We start from the raw sequence: 19,867 nt of genomic DNA, 5'->3' as shown, positions 1-19,867 counted from the left end.
TTTTGAATTTTTTTGAACATCAACAACTGCATAATGTATTTTAAAATAAACGTCATATTTATTACATCATACATAAATATACTGGTCCAAGTAGAAAATTCAATTTTATCTCACTGACATTTTTTTTTAATTAATTGAATTATGTAACGTTAACTCTCACAACTGCACCATTTTAAAAATGCTCAACAGTTAACAGGCAGGCTTCTGCAATTGTAGAAGCTTCTGTCAAAGTTTTAGTAATAAACTAGAACACATGGTGAAGACCAATCACAGTCCGTTTTCCAGAATGTGGAATGCAAGACCAAGAGCCCAACTTATCTCATGGTTGTCGATTTTTTTGTAGAGCTGCAAAATAAAGCAATGCACTTTCTGATACAATCATCTAAATTGATATTTACGTTCAATTTGGTATTCATATCAAGTCCGAAACCATCTTTTAGGAGGACTGAAATTATTGTCAGGTCCAAGCACATCAGAGGTTGGTCCGTGTTAGGAGTGTTGCAACCTAATGGGTTAAATGAATTAATTAAATGCCTCAACATCTATCAATGGAAGTAATTACTCGACTTTGCAGCGTCAAAGTATTGTCCAACAGTTAAAATTCCACCCTCAACCTCATCTAAAAACAATAATGAAATTATTTTTCCATGCACTATGAAAAATTACATACCAATTAATCCTACTTCAGCTGCTCGGTCAAAATAATATGAAAACGCATTTATTTCTCTCTTCGACAAGCCCTTTGGTTTGTAAACTTTATGCTCCACATAGTCTTTAACTTGTGACAGGCACTGTGTGAAATTAACTATGGGACGGTCCTCTGCAACTGTTCCCTTTTTCTCCTTGATGTGAAGAATTGTTGGATTTTTTGGTCCCCTAATTAAAAGAAAATTTATTTATAATTTTTTATGATAGGCATGAGAATTTACTGCAAGGTGTAGGTAGTGCCAGCATATTCCCATTCAGTAGAGACGATAGGGTTTATGCAGGTGTGGTGGATTGCAGTAATGTTACTTTCTTGATCTGCGGTTAAGATCGCATGACGAGCTGCCATTAATCCGAGACCCAGGTAACTAATAATTACAAAATTAATTTAATTAAATGTTGCAAAACTTCATTTTATGAAATACCTATGTGTGTAAACTGCAAGCTTGTTGTGAAATGCTGTTATTTCGTGGACAGATTCTGGGTCGTGTGCCATCAGGATGGCCTCTTCGTCTTCGTCCAACGCAAACGTAACTTGCGTCGAGCCACCTCCCAAATCGAGAGCAACAACCGTGTTTTCAGGCCCTCCGCCAAATCTGTCTAAAATGGATAAGAGAAATAGGTCATTATTACACAAACCAATGCTGTGGAAAATTACATCAGTAGCTTGGTAATTATCGATGTCAACATTGTCAACATTAATTAAATTCTAATAAACAACTATAGAAATATAAATAAAGTCATGAGCAGAATGTTTTTTTATCTATTCAACAATAAGGACACTATTATTGGTTAGATTAGATACCTCGTAAAAAGTTGACGGTAAACCAAGAAAAGAGTCCTTCGTCTGTTCCATCCATGATGGAAATTGAGTGGGATGTACTATGGAATGGAGACTCTCGAAACACCTCACGCACCTGCATTAGACAAACAATTAATATGCTCGAGAAATTTTAAAAGAAATCTTGTACTTCTTCAATAAGTTTGTCAGCTTTTTGTCTAGGCAGAAGTCGAAGGCCAGCCGTTGCTTTCATGGCTAAAGGAGTATGACCACGCTCAGAGGGAGGAACTACATCTTTTGCCCTTTCCAGCAGGGCCAACATCTGGCTAGCGCCCTTTTCCGGCTGCTCGCTGAATGAGGAGAGTCCAGGCTTGACTTGGACAAACAGTTCATCGTCCAATTTCAAATTGCCGTCTAGAAAGAGGTATTTAAGATTTAATTTTAATATAATCAGAAATTTTTAAAATAATTTCCAAATTTAATTTAGCTTAATTTTTATAATTTCAAGTTTTTGTGCATTAATCCTACTGACCAATCAATGACTTGTGGAATGTGAAGGCCAAGACTCTGGAGCCAGTGCTGCCAGCGTCAATGACAACTGCGTAGACATGAGTTTGTAGACCCAAGGAGAAAGCAAAATTGTCCAAAGCGTTGGTTCCATGCGCGTAGAGATTCCACGGCAAAGCTTGGAAATAAGCACCTGAAGTTTTTGTTTTAGTACTTGCAAGAATTCTAATGTATATTAATTTTACCTATGATCACAACAAAAAAGCACACAGAAAGGCACAGGAAGGCAAAGATGCCAAAAAAATTCTTTGGGGACGACTGCCTCGAAATTTTCCTCAGCCGGGGCGGCATACTGGCAGGAGTATCATTGTCGTCTCCCACCTGTAAATTAAAAAAAAAAATTAATATTAATAAAATAATTAATTGCATATTATTAAAACATTTAAAAAAATGTCCACTCTGACACAATATTATCATTTGAGTGCTTGCTCCATTCAAGAGTGACAAATCAACGTGTTTTGAACATAAATTAATTAAATAATTTATTGACCTGTCAATAAAATGCACTTTTAGTGCTTGCAAAACATAACTGAATTGGCACAAATTTTCTGAAAATGACACACGTAGGCTTTTTAAATAATGCCACCTCCGGCTGCAGCTGCTCATATATGTATAAATAAAAGGCGAGCCACACCATCAAAAATTTTATCTCGCAAAAGCATGACATGGCAATTCCACCAAACAAAAAAAAATGTTAATGAATTACATAGTTATGTTTAAGGTACATAAATCAACAAAACGTGTTTGGGGTCTGCAACTCTGCAGATTTAATCCTACAATTGTAGCAGCTTTTAGCGGTTTGTTATTTATTTAATAGAGAGACGACCAGGGAATGTTAATTTTAAGCGAGGAAGAATAGATTCAGTGGGCCTGCTAATCGAGCGGTTCGTATTATCAAAGTTATTATCAAGCAAACATTTGGGTACAGCAGGCTGTGTTGTGTTGGTCTTCGCATAGCAAGGAAACGCACAGGATCTTTGCACTCGAAATCAATTTAATTCACCTCCAGCAGTGGTTGACAGTCTGTCGTGTGCTCCCGGGACACGCTGGGACGCATCAATCGGACTCTGTTCGCACAATTTTTCTGAATCTTACCCTGCGCTTTCTGGCCGATGCCATCGGAGTGCCGAAACTGCAGAAAAGCGGCCTCGCGTCACGGCAGTTGTACTCCTTCCTCCGTTCAGCTGGTGCTGCAGTTGCTGCACTGCTTTTGCCTCAACTCGACCAAAGCTCTCTGGCACAAACACAGCACAGCCGGCCGCTCTTCTTCTTTCCTCACGCAACGACCTTGAGCCCTTAATCAGTTATAATCTTCTCGCTTTCGAGTGTCCCCGATGCCTCTCCACTTTTACTTTTTTTTAGTTTCATATTCATATTTATTTTCAAATAATTCCCATTTTTTTCTTTTTATTTATAAATAATGCGCACTTGTTTATGAGGAACGAAGTGGCGGTATATCAAAGAGGGCACTACCTGTCATGTCCATTAAATATTTTATTTTTATCCTAAAGAAGCTAATCACTTAAGTGGTGCTGCCAGCTAGCGGTAGTCGTCTAAAGATAGCGTACGCTACCTGGAATTTAAAATTGAAAGGGAGGGCAACGCATTTGGGCATCGCGCATTTTGACGGTGCAATATTATTAACAATTATTAATTTTCCCCCCGTCATAGTATATAAAGGAGTAATTTTGGAATTCGCTCAATCAGTTAAGATATTTAATTTTAAAAATAAATGTGCAATATCTAAATGAAAAAGAAAAACTATGTAAACTATACATGTTAAAAAATTTAAATATTTTTGCGCTGTTTATTTTTCTTAAATTAATCCAATTTTTTATTAATAGACTAGAACGACATGTCTTTATTACCTATTTATAAAAATTTTAAAATTTAGCCCAATAATTTTAATACACATTTATCATGAGATTGTGCATTTAGCTGAAATTCTTTCTCCCAATGAAAGACGAAAGACTTTCTAGTTCCACTTAAACCTTCAATAAAACGAAAAGCTTCAATTGTTATATTTTATTTCTATTAAATATTATTTCCGATTATTTCATTAGCTCATTATCATTACAATGCAATTAATTCATTATTAGCTCTCAGCAGCGGGTTTAGAGTAATTAAATACTTGGTGACTAGCTATTATTCATATTTTGATCAAACTTAATAATATTAAAAACAAAAAGGCAAAAATTCTTGCAGTGCTGCAGATTTATTTAATTAAATTATGATAAAATAAGAGTTTGGTAAAATGTGTTGGCTAAAATATAATGGGGGATGTAGGAACATGCTAAGTTAGCACCAGCGCAATTCCCATAAGCTAATTTAGCATTTGAGCATCAGATGAACATATATATAACCTCAAATAAATTAAAATTTTATTAAAAAAATTTTTAATGAATAATTTAAATAATTATATACGTAAAACTTATTATGCCAGATATTTCATTCAAAAATAACATTCCAAAATAATTATATGTATTCCTAAAAAATTACATTTAAAAAAAATAATGTAATAATACTTTGTATCCATGATGAGCTAGTTTAGAAGCTTTTTTTAGTAATTCTCAAATATTCTCCAGATAAAAAAATTCTACTAATTTTTTTAAATATGGAGTGCAATGCAATTTTTTATTAAATTGCAGTATTCACAGTGACACCAGTGACGGTTCATAATTCTCAAGTAAAATAAGCATTTAATAAATTTATTAATACAAATAATTGTGACCTGATAAAAAAAGAACAAAAATTATTTAAAAAGAAAATAGAATAAATTGAAAATGCTACTATTGATAATATAATAAACATATTTTTTCGTCATATTTCTTAGATTTTTGTGTCTGTTGCTTAGATTCATTATTAATTGATTTTTTTCATTATAACGGTATCGAACATTTTTTGCCAACATATAATATATCACTTTTGTGTGTGTGTTTTTTTATTGATATCACCGTATCCAGCCATTATATCATAGATAAGAGATCTTTAATAACTAAAAATAAATAAAAAAAAAGTCTTTTATAATATTTTGCATTTTCATGATTTGTAATAACATGCAATAGTAAAGTGTACCAAAAATTGTTAAAAAAAAAAGAAATATTATAATAATCACGATTGAATTTGTTTGACATAAATGTGCTCATAATACAAAGCAAATACTTATAATCACTTATAATAAAAAAGTTAAGCATGAAAACAGTTTATTAATAATACTTTCAACGCCACGTGGTTATTAACGTTGAACTTGCACAGTGCCCTTTCTGACAGGAGGTTGGAGTTAGAGAAACAAACCAAATGAAAATAAATAAAAGCACTGGCAGAATTTTTATTTATTTTTTGCTCGCGAGTCATAACTGCACTGAGAGCAAAAGACGCCCCTGCGCGAGCGGGGTTTTCACCCTTATTAGAGAGATCGACGTTTGGTACAATGTCTTGAAACATCCAGCAGCGCAGTATAGAAAAAAGAGCCAAGTCGGCACTCGCGGCGGCGGCTGCATTGTGCGCGACTAAACGGCTGAACGTAAAACGATCATTCAATCAACTCTGTATGTAAATTATATCAAATGCCGCATGCGAAATCCTTTTCAACAAGAAAATATATAACGCAGCGTGCACCTTTTCGGAGCGCCTGAAAAAATATCTGCCGACGAGCGACAAAAAACGCGAACACGCTCCATTCAGACGAACACGTATGTGGTACGGTACAAACGGGCGCGCACAGACTCGACTGCAGATTAGAAAATCATATTTTGGAATTAATATTATCAGAGCTCGCTTCACTGACTTTCCATTCTTTCAGCCATCAAATATTATTGCCTCTTGAAATGTATTCTTCCGTCAAGAGAGCTAAGAAATTGAAAGGGTTCATAAGCAGGGGCAGTGATAAATAAAAATTGAATGATTTTTTTTTTTTCATGTGCTAGTCATGACATGAATTTTATTTTTACATAATTTTTATTTAACAAAATAGGAATAATTATGAACAAAATACATGTGAAATATGTGATATATAAAAACGAAAATGCTCTATGAATTATTAAATTACGCTATAAATTGTTTTCAACAATTGAATGAAAACAATGCATTAAAACAATTGGAAACAATGTGGACAAATAAACAACGATAACAATATTTTTCGTCAAAAAACACCAATTTTGGAAGTTTTTTTTTTAATTAAACTGTTCAATTTTGGTGTGAAAAAAAAACAGCTCCTTAAACTCTTCCACCTAAAAAAATACAATGTAAAATATAATTCAAAATCATTCAATATTGGTTAAAACTAGATTTTGAATTTTTTAAAGTTTTTCTTAATTATAGTCCATACTAGGTTTCTTTGTAAATTTTTGAAAAACATTTTCGCATTGGGAGAGAGAGAAGAATTTCGTCTTTATGGTAAATTTAGAATTGATCTGAAATTGAACTTTTTGCACGGCCCTTTTCTCTTTGATGCACTCTTGCCGTTTATTTACGCTCTCCGCATCAAATAATGCATGCGTGCGCTTATAATTATGTCAATAAATATCGCGGTCAAGGGTTGTTGATTCTTTATATGCAACGACCGAAATCAGCATCCCCGCGGCGCACATCTCCCTTAACTTATTCAGTGCATGGGTATTAGAGAGAAAAAGATCATTCACCACGAGCATTTGCTGCATTATTTTCTGCTTCTCATATTTCTGACTTGACTGAACCTATTTAACGCGCGCGGTTTCGTGCATTAAAGATCAATTTCGGAAGGGGTTGGCGTTTATTTTAATTTTTCTTATGGCAGTCATTAAAGCGGTTATTATTTCCTCGCTCCATGGATCAGCGGCTTTTTTACGCGATACGCTCGTTTGCTCGCGAAAGGGTTATGTTGAATTTCGCTGTGTAATTATGGTCTGTCGCAAAGATGGATGGGCAAAAAACTTGACGCGCTTCATCGATCGCCGAAAAGGTTTGCGGTTTTGAGTTTTATGCAGAAGACGCTTTTGTGTATTAAATTACGTTCAAAACTATTAAAAAGAGGTGCTTCCTCTCTGTTCTGGGGAGCATTATTTTTTATTGCATGAAATGCTTCCCTTGCAGATGATGAAGCCATGCTGGGTTTTATATTGAATGCTGAAATTATGCACCCTAAAAGAAAAGGAAAAAACAGCGCAGTTTCGTCTTTCGAGAGGAGACGATAGAATATGGATAGTATGTGCAACTTTTTACAACACCACGCAGCATGATGGGATCTCAAAAAATGATTTAAAACGGTATATTTTATTTTAATAATTTATTAAATTGGTATTTCATTGCAAAGACTTTAGACGCTAATTTCAATTTCAATCAAAAAGAAAAAAGTTTCAAAATTGTATAGACTGTTTCATGAATTTATTTTATTATTTTGATTATTTTCTTCTAAATTCACTGAAAAAAAAATTTTAAATTTTAAAATTGAAAAAAAAATTAGGTTCTTTAAATAAATGACACATTGCACAGAACAATTTTTAATCCTTGCACATTCCTTAATTATTATATTACTATTTACTCTTCTTGGCCAATACAAATATATTTTTTTTTTTTTTTTTTTGATAAAATTTGTTCTGCTTTTTATTTTATCATATTTTTATAAATCAATTAATTCAGTTGAAATTAACAGTTATATTACTAATTGCATTTCTTAAAAAATTCTCCCCTATTGTCAGTTTGAAGGACTATATTTATGGCTCTGTAATTATCATCCAAGTTCACTGAAGTTTTAAAACTGATGTGCATTAATATATAATTTTTTTATGACTTAATAAGAAAGAGGAAATCATAATTCAACCTAGTTTTTGTAAGCCCAGCATCTCGAATTGCAACAGCTTCCTTATTGTTTTCCAGTCACAAGTCTCTTTGAGAAAAAAAAGTGGCTCACTGTAATTGGTATTCACACTTTTTAACGCAATCCATCATTGCTGGTCGGACGGAACGGAATTCCCCTCTCTTTGTTTATGAAAGCGAGTGCCACATAAATCAATTTAAATTGCGTTTTCTTCTTCAGAGAGTGCCAAGGACGGTGATTTTTTTGCTGCTGAAAATGTTTCTCGGCCAGTGTAAATAAGTTATTTCTGTCTAGATATTTTTTAACCCCTTCAATGGAGCCTCTCAGTATATACACAAATAAATTAAAGAGATGAGAAAAAGTGGGAAACAATAAATGCAATTAATTTTACGAGCGTGAGAATCTGCCGGGCGGCATTTAAAAACTGTCACTTACTATATTATATAAAGAGGGTGTCCTTTTTTCATTCTGTGGAAATGGGGAAACGGCAATTAAGAGCGCCTAGAGTGTTTTCCCTCGGCGTCTTTATCGCGATGAAATCTCTTTACAACGTCTCCCTCGTGTTTCTTCATAGTTTTATACCAAGACGCCGGGGTTGCTCGCGATTTTTTTACCTTAATTATTAAACGCCTCTATATTTTTAATTCCCAGTTGACATGCAATCTTATTGTATTGTTTATGCTTAATTTTCTCAAGCTGCATGCGATTAACTTTGCCGTGATAAATCTCTGATCTATTTTGAATGCGTTCGTTTTTTAACTACCTAGCTTAGCTTGTATGCAATTCACTCAAGGAAAGTCACCAACGGACAGGACACCTGCACCTGCTCAGCGTGAATTATTTTGTTAAATTTTTTTTTTTATAATTTTCTCAAAGAGTTTTCCCATATCAGAAATCTGTTTTTCATTTTTTTTTTTAACTCCAATGGCAGTAATATAATAAAAATCTGGCTCTGAAATAAGATGAGCTGCTAATTCTAATTAAGTCATCACATCAACATAAAAATTTTACATCTTTTTTATGCCCTTTTCCTAAATAATAGCTTTATTAGCACATCAAATTCACACTGAATATTTCCTTAAAACAACCTATTGTGCAAGTTTGGCATAATAAAAACCCCACATCCAAAATTCGTTACTCAATAAATTGTTATTAAGGGATGACCAGCATGAATTTTCGCTCCTTTCGTAAATTGGTCACCGTGAGTTTTATGGGATTTTTTTATTGACATTGCCAAGTGACATTTCTCGCCGACTCTCATTTCCATTTCCCAACGATGCTTCTTTTCTTCTTCTCAATACAAATAATAATGCAGATGTCCAGCCGCAATATTCTCGAAATCTTTGTGCAACTTAATTTCCGACGGTCGCGCACTTTCCGAGCCATAAATTCGGCTTTTCTCTTTTCTTCCTGTGTACACAACTCGTTAATTCCGAAATTTACGACGGAGAAGTGTGACTAACGTGCATTGAGGCAGAGCGCGGCGTTTTTGTCAAAAACGCACCAAAAAAGAATTTTTATGCCTCTCGCCTGTCCCTTGGCTATTGATTTTGGCCAAATTTACGAGCGCCTGTGACTAAATTATATTTTCAATTTAATGTCAAAGAGCTCGGCGTGGCTCATTGAGGGGCGAGTAAATTATAATTTCAAGAGCGACGTGCCTACGGGTGTCCCGTGGGGAGAATCTTCTTTGCGAACTGTGTGCAATGATTTAGGATCTGGGATTTTAATCCAAAAATATTTTTGTTTTCCTTTGAACGCAATTAATGATTTAAAAGTTTAATATCAACTTCAGAACTGTAGAAACTGTAAAAAAGGACAATAGGCGTTCGTGGTTTTATTTTATTTTTCAACAAATAAAATGCATTATTTTAAAATTTTTACTATATTTATAAATTTAATGTAATTTTTATTAGTTGATCAAATTAAATTAAATATAAAATTGAGAATTTAAAAAATGGTTAAAATAAAATGTCACGATTGGTGTATATTAATTCATAAATTTACTATGTTATTGATTTTATTATGCAACGTGTACTTAAAAAGAAACTGAAATAATTATAAAAAATAAAATCTTTAAATTTATCAATTTATTATTGACGTGAATTTTAAAATATTTAAAGAAATGAAAAGTATAAACCGTATAAACGTGGTTCTTTAAGATAAATTTAATTTTTAACTTATACTATTGGCCTTATCGTGACGTAAATTAATTTCCATCAACCGAAAAGCTGTGTGTATCTGGAGGTTATTTCAGTTGGATTTTGAGCGCATTTTTGCATGTTGCGTGTATTATTATTTGTATGAAAGAGGGGTCGCTCGCTCGTTCTTCTTATTCTTGGACGGGCACATTTTCTGAAACCAGCTGCTCTTGCGCGGCTGACCCCACAAGCGACGCAAGAAAAAACAGAATGCTGTCCCCCCGTGTTTAATCTCTTCTGGGGATGATACCCCTGCAGAAGCACCTTTTTTCACATCACTGCTCTTCCTCGCTCGTTTCTCTCTCAGCGAGCGTTCCGAGATGGGAAGCGTAATCTTTTTGAAACCGCGCGCAGCATCTCCCCGGAATTGGGCCTGTCATCGAACTGCGTGACATGTTTAGCGCATTACTGTCTTACTTTATGAGTTTTAAACCATTTTTTGAAGTGCTGGCGCAGCACATGCACTTTTTTAGCGTGAGCAAACAACAGTGACACTTTTTCCTCGTCTGTATACGCTGCATTGAAAAAAAATTAAATGAAAAAATTTCAAGGGACCCAAGTTGACGAGCCCAGGGGACAGTTATTTTTGATAATAAATTTATTAAATTACACAAATAAGCCATCTAAGGAGCATTGGTGCTTTGAAATTTACGACTCGTGATTTTCAAACCGTGTTTAAATAGTTGCAATGTAGTTGATTTTTTTTTATGCCATGTTCATCAGATTTTGGTACGTTTTATGTCGATGTGATGATACATATACTGATTTTTTTTCTATATAAAAAACAACAGAAATAAATAAAAGCTTTAACGTTTCATATTGCATCATGGTGGTCCTATCCTAAAATTGAATGAAGATTTTCAACGAACTCTCTCAAATTTTTGCTGTTGAAATAATAAATATTATGAGGAGAAAAAAAGACAAATAATATAAAATTTATTGGCAAGAGAAACTAAAAAGATTTTAAAATACAAAAATACTTTTGGGTAATTTTTTTACTTTCTTTTTTAGTGTGACTCGTTTAAAATTTTACCTCATTTGATTTATTTCTCCAACCGTCTTGTACCGTAAAATTTAAAATTCCTTTTCACCGGCAAAAGCATGAAAATTTAGGAATTTGGTATACCCTGACTTTTGTGTCCAGATGCAACAATGCATCACTTGGATGACATGCTTCGCGTCACCTGAGGTATATCACCAGGCCATTCATTGCTCTCCTCCACCTTTTGCTCTCAAAAAGTATAAAAACCACGCGCGGTCATTGAAAGTCTATTTTTATATTTTCCACGCCGCCACACGTGCAATCCTTGAAAATCCACCGCGGCTTTCGGTTGGAAATTTTTGCTCCACGTGTGTGTATTTGTGGATTTGGGACCGGATGCATGAGCTGAATCGACAATACCTTTGGTGAAGAATGCAAGTGTTGCGTATAAAAGTGACGTTTTCTCATTGTCGCCGAGCTCTCTTTCTATCTGGGTTCACAAAAAGAAAAGCGCTAATCGCGTTACGTGCCCACTCGGGTGGAGCAAGTCGCGTTTTCTTTTGCTCCAGCATCTGCACCAGATTATTTCCTTGCCCTCATTACTTTGACAGACTGCAGAGTAGTGCAAAAAAGTCCCGTGCAATTTTTGCTGAAAGGAAAAGTGCAGCGGCTTTTGTTGTCTGTTCCGTTTTTCGCTTGTCCACTGCACATTCGTACAACACATGCTCTTCTTTTCTCATGTGAAAGACAAGCTTTGTGTGCACGATTTTGCGCGGTTCCCACACCGCATTAAAGAGCAAGAAAAATTTGTTTGCCGCAGCTTTTGTATCACCAACAAGCGTTGGAAATACACGCAAATATTTAGGGTAACTCCCTGTGAGAAGTAAGAAAATATGGAGAGAGAAAAAGCAGATGAAATTATTTGAGTATAAAAAAATGCCTTTTTTTCTTTTTCATTGAATTATCTGAATAGATTACGCGATAATACGATTAAATAATTATATTGAAGCTAACTCATTTTTTTATAATTATTTTTGCCATTTGGCTACAATTTTTTTTAAACATACTTGTCAGTGAGAAAATTTATAAAGCATACAAAATTTACTGCAATTTTTCCTTAGCGTTAAATTTTCTTCAAGTAAAAAAAGATTGTATTTTTGTTAGCCGAATTTATAAATTATCAATGGAAAATTTTAACCTTTGTTGTTATTAACCTTGTTACCTTCTTTAGGTATTTTTCATGCACATGCATAATATTTTTCAGTTTTAATATGTTTATTTTTCAAATAATAAATTAATATGCTGTAACTTTGCATTTGTTAAGGCAAAAAATTTATTTTGGCTTTTATTTAAAAAGTTACAACTGTTTTAATTAAATAATACATAGATTGCTTTACTACACTTTAAACAGAAAATTCAACTTATTTTCCTATGAATACAAATTTATGGAAAAAGTTAGTTTGTTCAAAGTTTGCACGTCTAGCCAAATTAAATTTTAGGATATTGATCATCATTAAATAATATTAATTTTCAACAGAATCTAAAGGAAGGATATAGAATTAAAATAATTAAAAGCAATCAAAAGCTTTTAGATAATATATAATTTATCAGAGACACCAAACAAAATATTTTGGTGTGTTTATTTAATAAGTATTTTCACATTACCGTTTTTTGTTTATTCTTGTTCAATTTAATCTCATTAAAGTTAAAATGATTATCTATTAGGAATGAAAAATAAGACTATTTCCTTTAAATTTCCGTCCATGCATCTCATTTGCATGTTGCAGTCCTTAAAATTCCCGACGACAGGCGGGTCAACACTCGGAGCATGATACGGAGGAAAAGAAAGAGAACTCCCAGGGTGGTCATCTTTCATTAGCATCATCAAAATAGTTCTCAAGAGGCGCGCTCCGCTCCTCCTTCATTTATCAACAACTCTCTCTGCTCGCGCGGCCCAAACGCGGAACAAAAGAAATAGAAGTAGATCCCGAAGGAGGAATTTAGCTTGCCACTTTTCCCGGTGGAAGCGACCGAGCCCTCTGTCGGTTGGCCGTCCACCTTGGAAAAGTACAGGTGCGAGCGGTCTACCTAGAGAGGTGGAGCGAGACGTGGCAACGTGGCCGTGCCTCTCGCGCCGCAGACCCGCCGACCGACCGACCCAGGTACGTGTTATTTATTATTGTTGCGGCCGTGCGCCAGAAACGAACACCTCTGCTCGCTCGCCCGCTGATCGTTGTTTGTTGCCGAAAATTTCGCCAAGCACGCTAGGACTACTCTTTCGGCACGCCGATGGCTCTGGATTAGTTTCCCGCTGCCCCTGCGACCTTCCACTCAGGTAGGCCCCGGTGTCATTTTGACAATTTTGGTGGATTTCGAAGCTTTCTTGAAGCCGGTAAGGACGATTTTGGGCATGACCTTGCCGCTGCTGAATTAATGCACGACGATTTGGGCTCGCGATAAAAAAAAAATAAAAACTGGCAGCTTGGCGCGAAATGCCCAGTCGAGAACGTTAAGTTGACAATAATTTTTTTTTTTTTAAATTACAATTCTACTCCTAAGCCAGTGGCAAAAATTTAATATAGTATTATTATTTATATAATATAATTTTAACACCTCTTTCTTTTAAATTTTTGCTTATTAAAGTCTTGTAAAAAGTTTATTTTGTTTGTATAAATAATTATATTTTTGTAAGGAAATTAATTTATTATAGTATAGCAGTGATTGTGATTCATTGACAATATCTCTATTGTTGAAATTAAATTATGCCACGCAAATTCAAATTAAATTTAATCATATTTATTGATTTGGTTAATTTTGGTTTAACAATCAATACTGCGTCTATTATAGTCGGGAGATAAATAATTACTTAAATCCATTTTAATTAATGCATAATAACATTCAAACTTTCTTATGTTCCATTTAGGAAAATAATTTTTGTTTTTAATACTTCATTTCTTATTTCCATTTATAATTTGAATTATTGCCACGTTAGGCAGACAAACTTCGGGATGTTGCAATCAGACGCAGCACCAGTTGCTGAGCCAAGTTTTATAATCTTAATGTATTCGCGGCTGCAAATATAAAATTAGCTGCTCAAGAGGCAGCTGTTCGATTTTCTTGCGGCTTCATCTAACGATTACAATATGGAAGCGAAATTATATCAAAATCCACAACATCTGACTATAGCCAAACGGCAAACGATTTTCACGGCCATCCGCCAAATTGGTCTGTAATTTGATCAACCGTGTGTTATTTGATTAGGATTGTTTGCAAATTATACGTAGCAATTTTCAGCACGCTCGGAATAGAGGGGTACAATTTTTATAGAAATCTCAATTTGAGATTTTGATTCTTGATATCTCTATCGTCCTTTTTTGCATCACATCTATTTTTCACTTTTATATTATACTAATTAAAAATATTATGATGTTACTTCCGACACTTATTAATAATTTAATTTCTCTTTACCGTTTTTTGTTTCTCACGTATCATAAAAGTATCGGTTGGTGACCCGATAGCAATTATTCCACAAAAGGTCGAGATTTATTGTATACCAATTTTAATTTAACGTTTTTCAATAAAAAGAGCCCGTAATTAAAATTTCACGCCGCGTCACTCGACCGGTCAGCACAGGAAATCGGCTTCCACGCACCCTTCCGAAGCACGTGTGGGGGTGCAAATGAATTGATATTACCCGCACTGCTGCTGGAAAAACGCACCGGTCGCGCACACCGACAAAAGTAATTGAAACAATAAAACGCGATAATAGAGTGCTCGAGCTAGTCACGCAAATCTTCAAACACGTGTGTCTCTCGGACGGTTTAATTTTCACTTAAAGTTGTAAAAAAAAAAACGGCGCGTCCTTTCAACACGAAGATCGGAACTATCGATTAGACCGCGCTTTCCTAATTGTAATTAATACATACGCACGTGCGCGGGGCGGGTTTTCTGGTAAGAAGTAAATTTGTTTGTTTGGCAACCGACTTTTGTTGGAAAAGAACAGGAGGCGGAGCTTGATATCAAATTACTATTACGCAGGCAAATTATCTAGAGTAATGATACAGAAAGGAGCACTGCAGGGAGGGAATGTCTGTCGCGCAAATGCAACCCCTTTCGCTCGGAATTTCTTTGTTTGCATCGGTTCGCCGTTCGGGCGCTTTGTTCCTGGGATGTAATTTCACGATTGAGTTGTGCCGCGAATTGCGACAGGCAATAAATTTTCCCTAATGACAGCATCAGCAAAAGTATGACATTCGGTCACAAAAGTTTATTTTCTGAATTAGATGCGGTGGACTGAAACTGATGTCGTTTTTCAAAAAATTAACAGGAGGTGAAATCGTGTCCAGCAGTAATTTATAAATGTCAATGTTACGGGAAGGGTGATTGAAATGTAAAAAATTAGAGCAATTTTTTTGAACTTAACATTTCAAATGGTTTAAAAAATTTTCCCTCCCTTATTATTATTTTAATAAATCATACTTTTTTTCTGCGCTTAAAGGATCTGTCAAGAAGTTGCCGCTTTTTGTGAAAATCATTCTAAAAAATTGCCAGAAATTCATCCAGGGAAATGATCTTGTCAAAACCACAAAGGAGCCCACATTTGGCCGTGCTCTCTCACGTGTATTTTTTGCCACATCACTCTTTTGATGATGTCCTCATGTTCGCGATCAAGATGAAGAGTTCGGCACCTTCATCTACCAGCATCTCCCCGTGTATTTGATTAATGATGCTGATGCGCGAGCGAGGGATTTACAACACGCGGAATGAATTCGCAACCCCCATCATCAGTGTCAGCTCGGCGTCGTCAAATGATGCGTGTTTCCCCGCGTGCAAACACGACTATTTCCTCTTTTTTGACGCGCGCGCTTGTAAATATACAAATAGAACTTATAAATGGTGAATGCGCCCCTATCAATTTGAATGGCCACTTGAGAATCATCCTTTTTAATTTGCCTATCGATTCGCTTGATTATTATTTGCTACGTGCATTTCCATTGTGTGTGGCGAAAAGTGATTGCCGTTTTATCGCATGTTGATCGTTGCACTGTGACAAATAATGCAACGGTCAAATTTTATTACGACAAAAATTTTGATACTTACTAGGTTAATACATTTAATAATTTAAAAAGAACGGATTTTATTAGTTTTTATTTTAATTTAATACATGTATTTTTCTTTTTTATAAAAAAATTAAATTAATACTTAAAATTTGAGGAAAAAATCTCTTAATTTTTTTTTATGAAAAAGAGTGATAAATTTCACACCAATACTATAAATAAATGAATTAATTTTCTATTCTGTTTTGAATGAAATTATCCTTCCCCGACAGCTCTTATGTGGTTGTAATTGATTTTTAATGATGGTCGCATTTGGCGCAATTGGCCACTTCTCGCCGGTCACCCCGACCTGTTCCGTGCACTCAATGAAACCTGCCCTTTGCTCGCGCAAATCGCGGCCGCGGCAGTTAGCCGAGTAGGAGGCGCGCGTATAAATTAATGGCCAGGTGCTCTTTTTCGCTGCCTTTCGAGTCCCTCTCGCTCTCAACGGAGCAGTTTTCGCTAGTTCTTTTGACTATCGCGTGTTGCTGGCCGAGTCTTGTCACACATTCAAAATAAATATTGCGTCCAAAAAGAAGCACGCAATTAACCGCAAACAGCTTCAAACGCCGCTACTTGTTTAGCGGCCGGATTTCTTTCAGATATAAATTTTTTCTCCGACTGGTCTTTCTTTCTTTCTCTCTTTTCACCCTTTGATTTTCGATGAATAAGCAAATATATCGAAGAAAGACATGAAAAGCGCGTGCGGCTGCTCTGCGGTGGATAAATATAAATAAATAAACGAATAAGTTGTGAAAATGTCTTTGACACGACGCCGGATTTCAACTCATTTGCATTCTCAAGACTTACTTAACTCCGCCGCCACTGCTTGGATTACGCGTGTTTAATGAATGCATTAATCACAGCTGCTGTGTTCGACTTCTTTGATCTGTGGCTTTTCAATTTGAATAATACGCCTAACGTGTTTTTAATCACGTGTTTTGTAACAAAGTCACCTAAATCGTTAATTATTTCCAAATATTTCCAATAATAATTATAATTAAAAAAATTCATGAAGAAATCAAATATATTTTATTTAAATAACTTAAACGGGTGTGAATTTTTCTCCGATTTTCTCATGTGCACGTTCGTGAGAAAATGCAACTCTTAGATAAACATAATCGAAAATCAAATTGAAAATCGATTGTGGGCCTGCTAGACAACCCTTTCTTTCCGCAACCGATGCATAGGCAGTCTATTATTGTCCAATTCTAAATGGAACCCCATGCTTTCGCGCGGCAAGCAACGAATTTCACGCTCATCAACTTGTCACACGCATTTAAATTTCTGCCTTCAAAATCGAGTCTGAGGCACCCCTGGTTGCTGAAACACAGTCCGCGTTTTTCCCTTTGTTTGAAATTTTCCGCGTCGTCCCCCTAAGCAAATGGGAAATATTTGTGGAAACACAAGACGGCGATAGCGATCAGAATTTCACGGTGGAGCTGGGAAAGTGTGCATATCAGATGAAGCTTTATTACGAAAATTTCGTGGCGTTGGATAAATAATAGAACGGCTTTAAACAAAGACGGAGGGGGATGGCGATGCGCGTCAGGTGCGGTTCGGCAGGTCGCACCCTGACTAGCATACGTGCCTGCAATATAAATAATAACAACCGAGCCGCTTCCAACAGGTGACCTAAAACAAAGAACGGCTCTTTAGCAAGAAACAATTTCCTTGCAGTCCATTTCTAGTACTTAGAGTAATTTTTGTCGGTAAACTCTCTCGGCGGGAGACTCTTGAGGAAAATCGTAAAATTCGCTCATAAAAACCAGTATTGATCGGAAAAGAAATATGGTGAGAAAAATGTACAGGCACAAATTTTATTCTATATAGCGAGAGAAAAATGAATGTGTGGAGGATAAACGCGCCATGTGCAGTTATTATTTATTGCAGCTCGGCACGCTTTTCAAAAGGCTAATCAGCCATTTATATTGTTGTTGATGCTGAAAAGGAGAACATCTTGCGTTCTCGCGTCCATTCTTCTTCTTGTGCGCCGGGCAAGTACTATAAACGTACATACATACACAAACGTTATTTTAATATTGTGTTGGGTCATGCTTCAACAGATGTGTGAGTCGCGCCGAGTGTCAAACTGTTGCACGCGCTTCTCGTAATTTTATTGCTCTCGCCTTCATAGTCCATTTAGGAAAATGACTTTCTATAAAAGTTGCAAGGGAAATCGGCAATTATCTTAAGTTAACAGCCAGGCCTCATTGAGCACGGGGGTGTATAATTATTGCGTCTCGAGAGCGGACAGCAAGACTGTCTGAAGTGTGTTTGTGCCTATTAAAAATTATTGCTCTTCTATAAGGAGGAAAGAAAGAAAAACGCCCCCACCTAATTGAAAATTTGTGTTCGCACGCGCCGGTTGAAAATTTTATGGCCGATTAGACAATGGCCAAGAACCAATAAAATAAAATTCGTTTTTTGGAGCCGAACCGCGAGGGGTGGAGAGAGATGCGTGCAACCGAAAGAGAAAATTCGTTTCTTAAGACAGTTGAAATTGATCCTTTGTTCCTTAATAGGGAATAACAAAGAAGAAAAATAGTATGTAGGAGATAATTATTTAAAACATATTGGCATCTTGAAACGGCCGCGTTAATGAGGCACAAGAACAAAGCAAACAAAATTAAGAATTTTTGATATATGATGAACCGGGCTTTTCTCGTTGAAAATGCTGTTCTTGTTTTTATTTATTTTTTATAAGTTTTCCCTATTTTCAGTTAAAGTTAGAGTAAAAAACAGTAAAAAATAAAAAGAAAATTATAAAGACATTGCAAAAGCATAATTTTAAGATATTTTTTCCCATCAATAAATGAAAATTAGGGAAATCCACCCCCATTGCAGTATAATGCAAGATGTAGTAAATAACATTATTTGGGTTTTGAAGTTATGCAACCTGTAGGGCATCTGTGTACAACAGGCGTCGAAAGTCTAACGCGCAGGGTATTCAGCTTCATCATCACATTATTTTTTCTTCGGAGCTAGATTTAGAGATTAATCTTTGTATGAGCGCCGACGAAATGAGATGAATCGCACCGATCTCCGCCTCCTCCCTATTCTCTCATTGACAGTTAACACGCGCGCGCTTTTTTTCCTCCTCTCAAGATGCATATCTTGACGCAAATAGCCAGGCAAATTGCAGGCGTTGCAGTCTCTCCGCCCCGCGAGCGCCAACAATGGGGGCGCGAGGTGCGTCTGTGCGTCCGCCAGATTAGTTCATTAATCCAAATTTATGAACTGGTTCTTGACCTTTGCAGCTCATAATGAAATTATTCCACCTGAAATCTGCTCAGCGAAGCGAGCAAGCGAGTTCGACTCATCTTTCACAATGGGATAAGCTACACGAACTATTATGATAGTGGAAAAAAACAGGAAGGACCGCCCTTTGGGGGATACGAGATAATAAAAATTATGATAAGCCATAAAAATAATGGTCCGAGATGCATAAAAATCGTGTCTCGCACTCGAGGCATCACAGCATTAAAATGACGTCTTTTGACACAAAAAGAGGCGTAAGTTAGTTTATGAGTCATAACTGATATGCAAATGAATAGCACTTGACAATGAGGGATCATAATATGCATGTGGCCATAATATGGAGTGAGCAACACGGATCTTCTTCTATACCTCTCTCGAGCCAAGCCAACTCGGTCGGCGGCTGAACTGAAGGGTATGTATGTGTGTGTGCAATATGCATGCCTCGCTTTTTTAGACATCTGCCGAGACATAATAGGAATG

The 19,867-nt window shown here is 35.8% G+C and overlaps 2 protein-coding genes across 11 annotated transcripts in view; one reads left to right on the top strand and one right to left on the bottom strand.

Annotated features, from left to right (window-relative positions):
- Window positions 1-36: 36 nt before the first annotated feature.
- On the bottom strand, window positions 37-3,416 carry LOC132199658 (ectonucleoside triphosphate diphosphohydrolase 5-like). 2 transcript variants are annotated; one of them, XM_059624551.1, is made up of 11 exons: window positions 3,057-3,416; window positions 2,239-2,374; window positions 2,019-2,186; window positions 1,677-1,900; window positions 1,511-1,622; window positions 1,131-1,305; window positions 930-1,073; window positions 671-876; window positions 563-619; window positions 399-505; window positions 37-345 (listed from the first exon to the last, which is right to left on the bottom strand). In XM_059624551.1, exons 1-11 carry the CDS (start codon window positions 3,108-3,110, stop codon window positions 268-270), a joined length of 1,461 nt encoding a protein of 486 aa, XP_059480534.1. In that variant the 5' UTR covers window positions 3,111-3,416; the 3' UTR covers window positions 37-267. The 2 variants fall into 2 exon arrangements, with proteins under 2 accessions (XP_059480534.1, XP_059480536.1); XM_059624553.1 differs by having other exon boundaries at window positions 3,149-3,414.
- A 9,809-nt stretch (window positions 3,417-13,225) lies between these two features.
- The window catches only part of LOC132202026 (uncharacterized), a 50,095-nt gene continuing 43,453 nt past the window's right edge, over window positions 13,226-19,867 (top strand). For all 9 annotated transcript variants that reach the window (XM_059628659.1, XM_059628658.1, XM_059628651.1 and 6 more), the window contains exon 1: window positions 13,226-13,365. The gene's annotated coding sequence lies outside the window, so the exon portion shown is untranslated. The remainder of the gene's footprint in view (window positions 13,366-19,867) is intronic.

The sequence above is a fragment of the Neocloeon triangulifer genome, unplaced genomic scaffold (assembly GCF_031216515.1).
Source record: "Neocloeon triangulifer isolate White Clay Creek 2 clone unplaced genomic scaffold, ASM3121651v1 ptg000014l, whole genome shotgun sequence".
NCBI lineage: Eukaryota > Metazoa > Arthropoda > Insecta > Ephemeroptera > Baetidae > Neocloeon > Neocloeon triangulifer.
Note: the sequence above shows the minus strand (reverse complement) of the source record. Positions and strands in the feature narration are given on the sequence as shown.